This window comes from Echeneis naucrates, chromosome 8 (assembly GCF_900963305.1).
Source record: "Echeneis naucrates chromosome 8, fEcheNa1.1, whole genome shotgun sequence".
Taxonomy (NCBI): domain Eukaryota; kingdom Metazoa; phylum Chordata; class Actinopteri; order Carangiformes; family Echeneidae; genus Echeneis; species Echeneis naucrates.
This window is the reverse complement of record NC_042518.1, coordinates 3606173-3619391: the sequence shown is the minus strand read 5'-3', so window position 1 is coordinate 3619391 and position 13219 is coordinate 3606173. Positions and strand designations below refer to the sequence as shown.

The 13219-nt window shown below is 41.5% G+C and overlaps 1 protein-coding gene and 3 non-coding genes across 4 annotated transcripts; 3 read left to right on the top strand and 1 right to left on the bottom strand.

Annotated features, from left to right (window-relative positions):
• Nucleotides 1-172: 172 nt before the first annotated feature.
• trnac-gca (transfer RNA cysteine (anticodon GCA)) lies at nucleotides 173-244 on the bottom strand. The gene has a single exon. It is a non-coding gene; the product is annotated as a tRNA-Cys (tRNA).
• Nucleotides 245-1456: 1212 nt separating this feature from the next.
• Nucleotides 1457-12885, top strand: LOC115047742 (plexin domain-containing protein 1-like). The gene is made up of 14 exons (XM_029508873.1): nucleotides 1457-1820; nucleotides 8333-8499; nucleotides 8764-8907; nucleotides 10292-10361; nucleotides 10478-10600; nucleotides 10860-10978; nucleotides 11083-11167; nucleotides 11254-11349; nucleotides 11449-11530; nucleotides 11612-11672; nucleotides 11752-11872; nucleotides 12014-12049; nucleotides 12130-12287; nucleotides 12381-12885. Exons 1-14 carry the CDS (start codon nucleotides 1742-1744, stop codon nucleotides 12492-12494), a joined length of 1455 nt encoding a protein of 484 aa, XP_029364733.1. The 5' UTR covers nucleotides 1457-1741; the 3' UTR covers nucleotides 12495-12885.
• trnac-gca (transfer RNA cysteine (anticodon GCA)) lies at nucleotides 9178-9249 on the top strand. Its single transcript has one exon. It is a non-coding gene; the product is annotated as a tRNA-Cys (tRNA).
• trnac-gca (transfer RNA cysteine (anticodon GCA)) lies at nucleotides 10695-10766 on the top strand. Its single transcript has one exon. It is a non-coding gene; the product is annotated as a tRNA-Cys (tRNA).
• Nucleotides 12886-13219: the final 334 nt, after the last annotated feature.

Sequence of the window (13219 nt, the reverse complement as noted above, 5' to 3'; positions counted from 1 at the left end):
GATGGCTGTGTTGTGCTTGTTATTTTAACGAAGGAGCCTGAAAACATGCATTAATTGTCGTTTCTAAATTAAATTTGCACGTCTATTAATGAAATTACTATGAATGAATTGAATCTTTGTCTGTCTCCTTCTCAGAGTGGTAGATGTCATGATAGCAAAAGGTAAGATTATTAGGGGGCATCCGGATTTGAACCGGAGACCTCTTGATCTGCAGTCAAATGCTCTACCACTGAGCTATACCCCCTTCATGCCTTTGTACTGCAACAACAGACCTATTTATTATATTTATTATATATAACAGTAGCTCACCTTTCTGTTTTCTGTTGTTGGTATATGTATTATGAATATTTTATATTTTAGACAGTTTATTAGATTTTCAGTTCATCCCTTTGACCACAAGAGGCAGAATCTGCTGAGTGTGATCACTTTATTGGGAACAGCTGGTTAAATCAAGCTGTCCCTCCTTCTTGAAGGGTTCACATCAGGTTTGAGTTGTAATTGAAATGTCCAAAAGCTGTTGATTGAACTCTGTGGTCGAAGGAAATACAAAAAACAACAACAACAACACAAACATTATCATACACAAGCAAGAACTACACAGCAAAGTTAATGTTGGCAAAACTGCAGCAAATAAACTCCGGAACAATAAAGAAAAGAAATGTAAAGTTAACCATCAACAGGTGTTTTCCTGGGAAAACACAAAAAGTGGGCGGGTTTTAGATGATCTGTGTAATAAATGCCTGATTCGGTTCATCACAGCTGGACTTCCTGTTTTGGTGATCTGGTCTCACTGGGACTCTAAATTAAACTGTAGCATCATGAAAAAATCAAGTTTCACAAGTCAAAATGGACCAATGTATCATTATGAGCCACTGCAGTGACATCTTGCGATTGATATTGGTAACAGCTGAGTTTGGAGAAGAAAGTCTTCCTGTTTATTTAAAGCGAAGAAGTCCAAGAAATCTGGCTTTATTTGTTTTGTCTGTAGAATTAATGACTGTGAAGTTATTGAAATGCTTCCTTTCTCATGTTTGATGTCTGTAATTATCTCCATTGTGTAAAGCTCAGCTAAGATCAGCAGAATAAAAATTCGGAATAAACCCTCTGCCAAGGATCCCTCAAAGCAGATACAGAAAATGAAAGCGGCGGCAACACTTGTAAAGTTGTCAATTTTTAAAAGCCATAATAAACACAGATTTTCTGTCTGCACAAATAGCAGGCAAAGAGACTTTGGCCCACAAACGGGATGTTGCTGTTGGAAGACAGACACAGTGTTTACAGGAGCAATAAACAGGTCAGACATGGACATGATGACTAGCTCTGATTTCAGGCCTGGCATCAGATATCCCATCGTTTCTGCCCTGTTTTGACAGAGGGAGGCGCCATCCTGCTGCTGCCGAGGACTCCAGCTCAACATGTGCTCTCTCCGAATTACATTACTTTTCTCACACTAATAACTACGAGAGAAATCCCCTGTGTTGAAAGACAACAAGTCACTGCCTGAACCTCAACAGTGACCAGATGACGGACTTTCTCCTCCAAAGCCTCCTCGGCTGATCCTCGGAGCCTCGTGGTCACCATGACAACGGACGAACGGCGCTGAGGAGGAGAGAAAAAGGGTGTAGTTAGAAACAGAGTGGTGTGTGCGGCAGAGAGCGAGATTCAGAGGGGAGGAAGAGAGTATTTCTGCAAAGAGCAGAAGAAGGAGAAGAAGAGAGGAGCTGATCTTTTGCTGCACAACATGTGGTTCAGTTTGGTGATGCTGCTCGTCTGTCTCCCTCGAATGCAAACGGATAAAGTTTGGGGTCAACGGCAAACAGGTGAGCCTCCACCATCACTGCTCTCATCTCTGCAGCGTGGCCTCACAGGTGGAGCAGCTCCGTCCTCCAGCTTCACCCACTTTTCCTTCTTTCTGTTCTTTCACCTTGAAGTCTGTGCATTAATTAAAACGGCCCTCTGCCCATTAGCTGTGCAGTTCCTGTTGCCGTGTTCGTACTGTGTGTGCTGCTGCTGCTATTTTAACTCGCTGTAAGCCACAGGACTCTGGTAGGAATCTGCGTGGAGCAGCAGACCAGCTCTGTGCCATGCCCTTTTTCATTTTACACACACACACACAAAAAGTTAGTGGCCTAGTTTACAATAAAGTGTACAATAAAAATACCCATATTTCCACAAGCATGTGCCTGGAACAGGCTGCCTCAGGTTTAAAATGAGATGGAGTCTTTGTGACTCTTCTCACCATTTCTTGATGCAAATGTAAACATTGAAAAGTGGAGGGATTTGTTTTAATCTATGTCCAGTCGTGATGAATGTGACATGTCTGCGAAGGGAAATGTGTTGCAGAAGAAGCCGTATCAGCAGTGAGGAACTGCTAAGGGCGGTCAGTTGTTGTGTGCTCAGCACGGCCTAATTTGCTCTTATCTCCCTTGTCACTCCACATTATGTACTGCCCTGTTTTGAAGAATGGCTTTGGTCCTGAGAGAGCCATCTGCGCCATCTGAACCAGACTGTAAAAACACAGAGCTGAAAATGAAACGTGTACCCGACAATGACTTCAGCGCTTAACAAATAGCCTGAGGCCAAATCCAGACATTTTGGAGCTGCGGGACTGAGAAGGAGAAAAGGGATTGTTTTGTTTGATCCAATCACAGATCGTGTGTTATGGTCTGCAGATCCCAGATTGACTCCTTTTTATAAATGTCATGTGCAGTTTGACAAAACACACCCGTGTTTAAGGAACACTAAAGTGGCAAGAAGAGAAAAAGGGTTACCTGCCAACAGCTGAGCAGCTTATTCTTTGAATTATTCTACAATTTGGGTTTTGGCATTTATTCATTTCTCTTATCAGTCAATGAAAAACAGAAATAACATCCTCCACACAGAGAAGCAGCGCCGCAAAAACACATGAAAGTGACTGCACTTATGTTTTCTGAACAACACTTGACCAAAATTGTAGCGGTGTCCTTTTAGTTTTATTGTGAAGTCTGACTTCTTTCACTTGTTTTTTTGGGCTGTTCCCAATTGGATTTGTCAAGTTTAAGGAGGAGGCGTGATAAAAAAGTGTTGCATATAGTGTGTCAGCAGCTGTTTTGGCCACTTCATTAGCTTCCTCCGTACTTAACAGTTCAGGTTGATTAAATTTGCGCATTCCCCTCCCAGACATAAGTGGCTGAGCCTGATTCAGTGAAGTTGCGCATTTGCAATCCATTCACACCCTTTCAGATGAACTATAGATGATTATTGTGGGTGATTTTAAGGAGGCCATGCCAACTCCTCCAGCCTGAGCTCAGGAAGGGTGTGTCCTCTCAGGCCGTTCTGGGCTGACCGCTCACAGAAAAAGACGGCCAAGTGTCGTGGTTTGTTTGGTGAGAGGTCAGCCCTCTGACCGAAACATCTGCCCCTTTATTGCCTCTATTTGGAAAAAGAACCAAATGGCTCCTCGTTGACCACACTGGTACTTTTGCTCCTTCTCGTCATCCTTTTGCCTCGGGGCTTTTTTTCTAATTGACACCTTGAGCACACAAAACCTTAAGCGTGTCCTTAACTGATGACATTTTCCTCCCAGCACTGTTGTATGTTGGCACTGCTGGCCAGCTGAAGTCTGGCTGTGGGTCCATCAGCCATGAACTCCCAGCTGAGGCACTACCCCGTGTTCTTTTTTTATTTTTCTTTCTATAAAAGCAGAACAGATTAACAAAATAAATCAAGATCTCGATATTGATTCATCACTTCGGTATTCTGTTGCAATCCTCTCTCTTCAGATTTGTATTTAATCAAATACATGAGAATTTATGAAGAACCCATTATTAAATCAGTGTGCACTGCATCAGCCTGCAGGATGATTTTTTTATTCTAATATGCCAATGACAGTGTTTTTTATGTATTCGTGCTTTTACTGTGGTTACAGATCTGAATACTTCCTCCACTAATGCACTCAAGGCTAGTTTATTCTCATCACACATTTCCTGTACAGAAGAAATTGAAAGTGGGTTTTAATTATCAACACTTCACTTCAACATGTTGGATAAGAGTGTTTGTGTTTATTTCTAGTATCTAGAAATATCAATCTATTAAGAGCTCAGTTATATAGAGTTAAAAGAGCACTGCTTTTTTTTTTTTTCATTAGCCTGAATATGATTGTTGTAGGACGTTCAGCTGCAGGAGCAGAGCTCGCTCTGTGTGAATCCAGTGAATCACTCATACAGGGAGGGATGAGCGCTGCGAGTTCTTGTCAGTTGATGCAGGACAGCTGAGAAAGAATCCCTGTTGTGAAAATCTGCCAGCAGTTTCAATACGACTGATGACCCAAGCAGATATTATGAGCAACAGCTTAACACAACTTCTGCACCCCTCCCAGCTTTTAAAACCAAAATCTGTTGATCTGCTCCACTGCAGACCTCAACAACGCTGCTCATATTGTCTTTCCTCTTACCTCATATATGCCACAACAGGGCAGATCCCTTTTCCTCAATAACTGCTCATCGAGGTTCAATACATGAGCTGCCACACACGTACTGACGTACTACTTAATTGAATCAAAGGGTGGAAAGAAACCCTCGTGAATAAATATGTGCTCCCGATGAGGTCAAGACATTTGGCCTGTCGCTTTACAAACTTGTTGCATTGCAGCCATAATGGCTGTGGAAGACATTAGTGTTGTAACGCAATGTGATGTCTAACACAGACCTGTGAGGCCAACGTCCCACATGCACTCTGGGGGTTTGGCACAAGATGGAGTCGAGGGACTTCATTTCCCACCCACGCTCAGGACGCAACTCATATTTCATTTTCACTGGCGTAAGAGGAGCTGACATGTGTGTCACTGACTACGGGAACCCGTTTAGAGGTTCATGGAAGTTTAGCCAAATTCAATACTAGCTCTATTGTTCATTATCTCTGTTTTTTTTACTGAGATAAATGTCCTGAAAAGACGTTCCCCGCTTTAGTAATGAGATTTAACTTCCAGTCTGTCTCATTAACATGTGCCAGTAAAATTCCTGTAGGACAAAGGGAGGGGCGTCCGTCTGCATGCAAAGTTCTGCTGTCCTTGATTAGGCTCATGGTAAAGTATTTGAAAAACATAGCTTGGGCAGACAGAAAGAAAATAAGCATGATGACTTTTCATGTGGATTTAAGGGGGATTAAAATATACACAGCATGGGTTTGGCTTTTGATGTCATGAATTGTGAGCTATGGCTTCATTTCATAGTCAATTAATTCACATTCACGGGGTCTGGAAACCTCAAAGTCTGGCTTTATCGCAAATGTTTCCAACCTCATCCATTTTCACAACATCTGAGATGTTTTGTTTCTTTGCATCACAAACACACACACACACACACACACACACACACACACACACAATCCCTCCACCAAGATGAGTCAGAAACTAAACTACCACTGAACAAGAAGTTCCCATGAAGAGATTGTTTTCTAAACAAAAACAACCCGACACCATCAGGATTAATGCACTGCAGGGGAGATGTGAGGCAAGTCTGGAAACAGCATGGGGCCCAAATGGAGACCCCAGTTTACACCATGTGATTTCAGTCAACTAACTGAACAAACCGACTTTAAAGCACTCAGAAACCTGTCTGAAACCAGCTCTGGGGGGTCCTCCATGTTGGACTGAGGAGCCATTTCAAGAAGCAGCTTTTAAAAGGCCTCAGTGTTTCTTTACTCACTGAAACACGGAAAAATCTCACACTGATGAAGCCGGCGTCAGTGACTTCTGAACAAATTAAAGTTATAGGGCCAGTTTAAAAAAAAAAAAAACAAACAAACAAACATCGTTTCTCATTCTGATTTCTATTTGAGGAAAACTGGATGTGATTGCAGGTTATTTGGGTCAGGTGTGTGCAGGAAGTGTCTTAAAGTGTACCCGTAAAGTGAGCAGCAGGTTCGGTATCCGGCTCTCAGTCTGCTCGGTGTTTTGTTTTGTTTATTTTATTTTATTTTCCAACAGGCAGCTCGGACAGCTAAAGCTAGCACGAAGCGGACAACAAGCTAAAAGAGACAACGCACAACAAACACACAACAGGGACGGCTTTACGGTTGGTGTGTCCGAGCCCGGGCTTCCTCCTCCGGGTCACAGCAGGCCCGGAGGAGCCGCCCTGCTCGGTTTGATCTGCTCAGCTGTGCGGACTCCCGGCAGGAAGACCACCGGGGCGGCAGAGACCAACTCTTGGCGGCAGCCGAGCTGACCGCCGGGATCCCCGGTGTCTCCGCCGGGAAACTGAACCGGACGGGGTGACTCTCTCAGGCTTTTTTTTTTTTAAGCTACCGGAGCTATAAGTAAAAACAAAAACACCTCCTGTAGTTCGCTGAAAGCCACGAACGGAGAAGAAAACAGCGGACGGTCGGTACAGGAAGTGACCCGGAATTAGGGTTAGCAGAAACACCCGCCAACGAGCCGCGCGCCGCGGGGGCTTATATAGCCTGGGAGTGACGTCACCGACAGCTCCCGTAATGGACACAAACAAGCCGCAATTACCGTAGAGCGCAAGATAAACCACTCACTATTCATACAAGACTGAAACAGTTTGGGCAGTGTGCAATGTTAAGGAGATTTAGTATTTCCATTTAATGATGAAACACAAACAAGTATATTTGGATGGTTATCTCACGGTGGCATACTTACTTTTTAGTTTGTAACAGTAGTTTGCTGCTAGCTTTGATGGACTAGTTGAATGTTTTTTTTTTTCACTTCCTAACTCAAATCTGCATGCAAAACAATATATATTTGTCTAAACAAAAGAAAAATCTAATATTATCTGATTCCTATCATAGTCTAATATAATCATGCACATATAGTATGCAATAGCTGACTGAAAGTAGCCCTGGGGTTGTTTTATCTGGCAGATTTAACCCTGTAAAATGTCTGATATGATGTTATCTTAGCAACCTGAAACAGTCTGCCATAAATTTGGGAACCATATTTAATTGCGGTCTGAATGTTGTTCAGTATTGGTTGTATTACTTCCAGAAAAAGGTCATCTCAGTCTTTTCATGCACTTTTTATTAAACTTGAAAACAATAAGTGCTTCTTGCCACATTCATATTATATTTTATGCTCGTTTCCCATGTTTTTATGAACAACACAAAGTTTTTATCAACTGGTTTGTGAAAATAAAGGAAGTTTTATTTGAAATGTTTCGACATAACTATAAACTCTGGAAGCTGTTTTTAAAAACATGCTCTGAAAGAAAACATGTTCATGTATTTGTGTTAGAGAGTGGAACAGCATGTTTTGTGGAAGCTAAATGTAATTTTTTTTATTTTTGCTTATTTTGCAAATAAGAATAACTTATTAGTTATATTTTCTTTGATTATTTTAGATAGGACACCACTGTGAGTTTGTTTAAAAAAAGAAGAGCTTAACATAGAAAAACACACATTCACATTCCTACTTTCTAGTTTCGAACATTATTAGGTTACTCATCTGAGCAAATGCTGAGGCTTTCACTTACAGCTATCTTGACCACATTTCATAATAAAATATCTGATTTAATTTCCTTCAGTGATAATACACGTAGGCCTGGACATTATTTTGATGGAGCCTCAGTGATCTCAGCCATAACAAAACAGCAGCGATGCACAGGTGTGCCTACCTGCTTAATATCGTTGAAATAGACATAAAGTAGTTTCATTCACTGCTGCTGTTGTAATGAAAACTTCAACAGCATGTCCTACAGTCTGTCTGTCGTCACTCCTCAAGATCTGGTCTGAGTGCTGTGTGAGCAGTGTTAGGGCCACGGAGGATATCTGTTCCTCCTCTTTGGGACCCCTCTGGCAGCTGGGCCCCACCTAGGTGGCCTGAGCCTAAGGCCCCTCAGCCTTGGTCTGAATGTGTCAAGTGTGATGCAAAAATAAACTCCAGACATCAACTAGAGAGCAACGTCTAACATCAGTGTGGCTTTAAATCTCAGATTCTATTCTATGGTTTGAATATGTGGCTCGAGAGGAAGCCAACCAGCCACAGTTTGCTCACCAAATATGGTTTACATTGTTTGGATTTGACAGTTCTTTCTGAGCAAGTGTTTTTTGTATTGTTTTCCTTCAACAGCTGAGTTAACTGACAAGGCTGACACTGACAATTTCAAAAGCAACTTGCAATTTCTCTGGCCCGCAGCTGTAAACATCATTCTTAAGCGTCTGAAGAAATTTGGCTTCTGAAATGTTTGCCAGCAATGTGTGGTAATGCTGCCAGGGCACAAATGGAGGGTTTTTTGTTTCCCCTGTCACAGGAGTGTGGAAAAATGTGCATATAGGATTTGAATCTGAGAAATGTCCGGTTCAACATGCTAACCTGAAATTCGATTCATGTTGACAGATGATTTTGACAGTGTGATCTCACAGCAGCGTGAGGCGTGGATAGAAGGTGACAGCCATCCTCACAGAGCCCAGAGGTCACCATCAGGCCACGTTCCAATGAGCAGGGCAGTCTCTGGTGGAGAACTAACCATCGACACCCTGTCAGAAAACATGACACGCGTAGTGGTGAGTGTTCCACCACAGTGTTTCTTCTGACTGTAATGGTTCGTGCCGTTTATTATGTTTTTGGCTTTTGACTTGTTCTATTTGTTTGAGTTGGAGTTAAACACTGCCCTCTTTTGGAAAACAATTTTTTCTATTTTCCCCTCACATGGAGAAGCATCCAACAATATATGATCAAGACCATGTTCAGAGTGAATTCTCACCTTTATGCCTTACTCTGTGAACACCGTCACAACCTCTGATTCTCTGTGGTTTTCTGTCTGGAAGGAGGATTCTGGTAAATATTACACATGGCGTAACTTTGGCCCTGAAGACCTGCACACACAGGAACTATGGGTAGACATGAATGACGTCCGGCATGGCCAAGTGAGAGTCCATGGCATCTTGTCAAATTCATATAAACAGGCTGTGGTGAGTCTCGTGCAGAAAACACACCCACTCTCTTCTGGGAACAATAGAACACATTCTCCATGTTGACTTATGGAGTTGTCAGGTTTTCACAGGAAGCATCCAGATTTGAACTGGGGACTGCTTGATCTGCACTCAAATGTGCTACCACTGAGCTATACCCCCCCTGAGATCAGTGATGATGGGGCTTTCTCTGTTCTGTGTGGTCTGATTCAACTTAAACTTTAAACATTTATGCCGTGAAATGTGTTTGTTTGTTCAGCTGTTAACACAGGGAGTATAGCTCAGTGGTAGAGCATTTGACTGCAGATCAAGAGGTCCCCAGTTCAAATCTGGGTGCCCCCTGTCACCACAGGGCCACATATGCATTTAACATCCAAGGGATTTCCCCCTTGATATAAAAAAAATATATGATTCCCTGCTGAGTTGGTTTTTAGGTGTTTGCACTCTCTATTACAGAATTAATTACAGAATTAAGAATTACAGAATTAAAAACGCAAATCTTTTCTCTTTTTCTGTACTAAATTTTTTTAATGAGAACTGTCTGCGGAGCAACACTTTTTCCAGGTTACATAGTCATAGACAGAGCAGTTAGAGAGACAGTTCTTTTATCAGATTAGAAATGGACAAAGTCAGGAAGAAAAGTAAAGAAAAGAAAAGCAGTTCAGCATGTTTTGACACAGCTAAACCTGCAGTCAACTGTAATCATCTTTATCAGTCATTCCTGCAGGGCCAGTTCTCCGATTTCTCTCACAGATTTTCCGATAACATGGATTTTTGGGATAAATCTCATCATATTTTTTGTTCACACCCATATTCTCAGCGAATTGCTCCTACATGGCCAAGTTATGTCTATATTTAAACCAGACTTTTGCAAAATAGTTACATCATGTTCGACAAAATGTTCATCAGGTAGATGACACAGATTAAATGGTGTGTTAATACTGTGTAAAGGTGGTCAAGGTGGCATTCTATCTGAACAAGCATACAGAAAATATCATAACTGTGTAGTTTCAGTCAGATTTTTCTCGTTGACATATAACAATATGAAGGCATAATAACAATATTGAATGGTTTTATTAAATTAGGGTCTGATTTAATAAAAGAAAGAAGCTTCCAAGTTTAAAGCCTGAAGGGTTTACTAAATGAGCAAAAGTAATCATTTAAAAAGCATTTTAAAAAACCCTTCCAGCAGCTACATAAAAAAAAGTTGCTTTCTGAATCACCAGTCAAAGTCAAATGGCTGCTTCCTTTTCTCCTCTTTATCCTACTGAAGGAGCACTATCTGAAAACCAAAGGCCACAATCTATGAGTTAATTTTGTTTATTTTAAAAAGGGACATGTAATTCTGTGTTAAAGCGCCTCGCTCCATCTACTCATTTTGCAGAGAGTCGCGCTGTCGTTTGACTTTCCTTTTTACGGACATTACCTGAGGCAGATTGTCATAGCGACAGGAGGTAGGTTTTGATTTTCTAACAGATGTTCATGTGACCTTCCTGGCATATGTTGAGGATTTGCAATGCAACGACTGGCGTTCAGGTCTTACACTGCTTTCCCATCTGGCCGTTTTCAGGATTTATATTCACAGGGGACATTACTCATCGCATGCTGACCACAACGCAGTACATCGCCCCCTTGATGGCAAATTTTGACCCCAGTTACTCCAAAGACTCCACCGTGCAGTACCTTGATAATGGTGAGATATTACCTGATGTTTAGACATGTTGTCCTTTATTCAATTTATATTATATTCGATAGTCTTTATCAGACTGTTATTGTGCCATGCTGTTGGGGGTATAGCTCAGTGGTAGAGCATTTGACTGCAGATCAAGAGGTCCCCAGTTCAAATCTGGGTGCCCCCTCACTGTTTTTAAAAACAAAAGGTGTATCATGTACCGTTGTATTACTCTGTTTTACGATTAAAGTTTGTATCACCTTGTCTTCCGTCTCCTCAGGTGAGGTGTTTGTGGTCCAATGGGAGCAGGTCAGACTCCCTGGAAAAGAGTCTGAGGGACCCTTTACCTTCCAGGCTGCACTTCACAAAACAGGAAGCATCACATTCAGCTACAGAGATGTGAGATTCTCACCTTTACAAACACGTTCACATGCTTCTCTTCTTTATTATCATTTTTTCATAAATGAGTTTTCTCTTTTTTCTTTCTTTGTTTAATTTACCAGATCCCAATGTCATTAGATGTGATGAATTCGGCTGAACATCCAGTGAAGGTCGGCCTGTCTGATGCCTTCTTGGTCACGTCTCCAGGTCAGCAATAACAACGTGTTTTTAGATGCAGTGCCTCTATTCACAAGTTTTGGTCAGCCAGTAACTCTGAGTTATCTCTGACGAAGATGCCAAACGGCAGACGATTTACGAGTACCACAGGGTTGAGATTGACATCAAGAAGATCAGCAGCTACTCAGCAGTTGAGTTCACGCCCCTGCCCAGTAAGCGATCCTTATCCGTATTAAATTAATGGCAGATTCATTTTGGCATATCAAAACTCAGTGAATCTTATGTATGCTTGTCTTATGCTCTCTGCTCAGCCTGCCTGCAACATGACAGTTGTGAGCTTTGCCTCTCATCCAACCAAACCTCCGGCTGCAGCTGGTGTCATGTGCTCCAGAGGTGAGTGGATGGTCCAGTAGCACCGGGGCCACAAGACATGAAGGTTTAGTGTATTAATGATATGAATTTCATGTGTTTTAGGTGCTCTGATGGCATGGACAGACACAGGCAGGAATGGCTAGACTACGCATGTTCAGAAGAGGTACTTTGTGGCTTCAGGGCTTCAGAATATCTTCTTATTTACCATTACCATCTGTGATGATTATTTTTGATATGTGCAGAGCAGAGATGCAACCTGTGCGGATTACATCCGTGATGACAACTTCACTGACTCCTCTATCACACCAGAGACTGAGGATGTTACACTTTTGACTCCACCACAAAAAGGCTGTGAAAGTGATGGTGAGGCAGAGCTATTTTTGAATCAGTGCAATGTATACTCCAGTCTAATATGTGCAGTATTTCACTATATTTTACATTCATTGCAAAAAAAAAAAAAAAAGTTGAAAATAATTAAAATTTCTCCTCTCTGTCTTCTTTCAGATGACACCAAACATCTTATATTTAGGACAGGCAGTGGTGAGTTCAGATTTGTATGAACTTTTTAAGTTATGCTACATGATGGGACCTTTAATCATGCGTTTTAATATTTAATACAGATGTGAAGACGGATTCTTCAACCAAGAGTGAAGGGCTGGCTAACACAGGAGTGATAGCTGGGATCGCAGCTGCTCTCATTTTACTCTTGGCACTGATACTTGTAGCTCTTTACATCAACAACCATCCAACTGTCACATCACCACTTTACCTCATCCAGGTGAGAACTAAGCATGTATGTAAATATCTCAAAGTGGAGACTAGCTGTTGTAGACTTTTCCACATCAAACACTTTTTTTCTTCTTCTTTTAAGCGACGCAAGAACTACTGGCCTTCTTGGAAGTTTCAGAAGCAACAAACCGGTTACACAGAAGTGGAAGGAGAAGGACATGAGAAAGACAGCATTGTTGAAGCTGCACCATGTTGAAACCATGAATGGAAACTTGGACAATATTTGCACCAAACTGATTTCTAACCACGTTCAAACAGACAGCATTCACATGTCCAAACATTTACATTCCAAAGCACGTTCAACTTTTGTGTTAAGTTGGTGATTGTTTTGTAAGCAGTTTTGAAGTGGCTCAATTGCAAAAAGATGACAAAATTGTTTAATGGGTCGGCTGCAGCTACCCATAATTTGTTGTTGAATTAATTAATTTGAAATCTATATGAGTGTTGGAATAAGTAATGGTTGCATTCCACCTTTTTAAAACAGTATATGATTTGACTGCTAAGAACTGTGAACTGCATGATACAAACACATGATGTTTTACAAAACAAAGGTAAAATAAAGACCTGTGTGCTCTTTAGTTCCTGCTGCTCTTGACTGGTTCAAGTTCCACCTTTTGTTTTGTTGCGCCAGAATAGATTTCATTGTTCTTCAGCCTGCAAAAGCATATGCTTTCTGTTTAATCAATTGAATTAATTCAGCCTTCTTCAATGTTGTAAAATCATGAAATATTACAGCCCAATGAGATAAAATCTCCCCAGAAAATCCCATTCTTGAAGAGACTTCAGTACAGCCCTTTTGTCAGCAGGTGTCACCCTAAACAAATAAATATATTCCACTGACTCAATGTCGGATTATGCAGTGAACGTGGCAGATGTGTAAAAATGTGATTTGAGATCACTGGATCGGTAAAACCCCCCCTC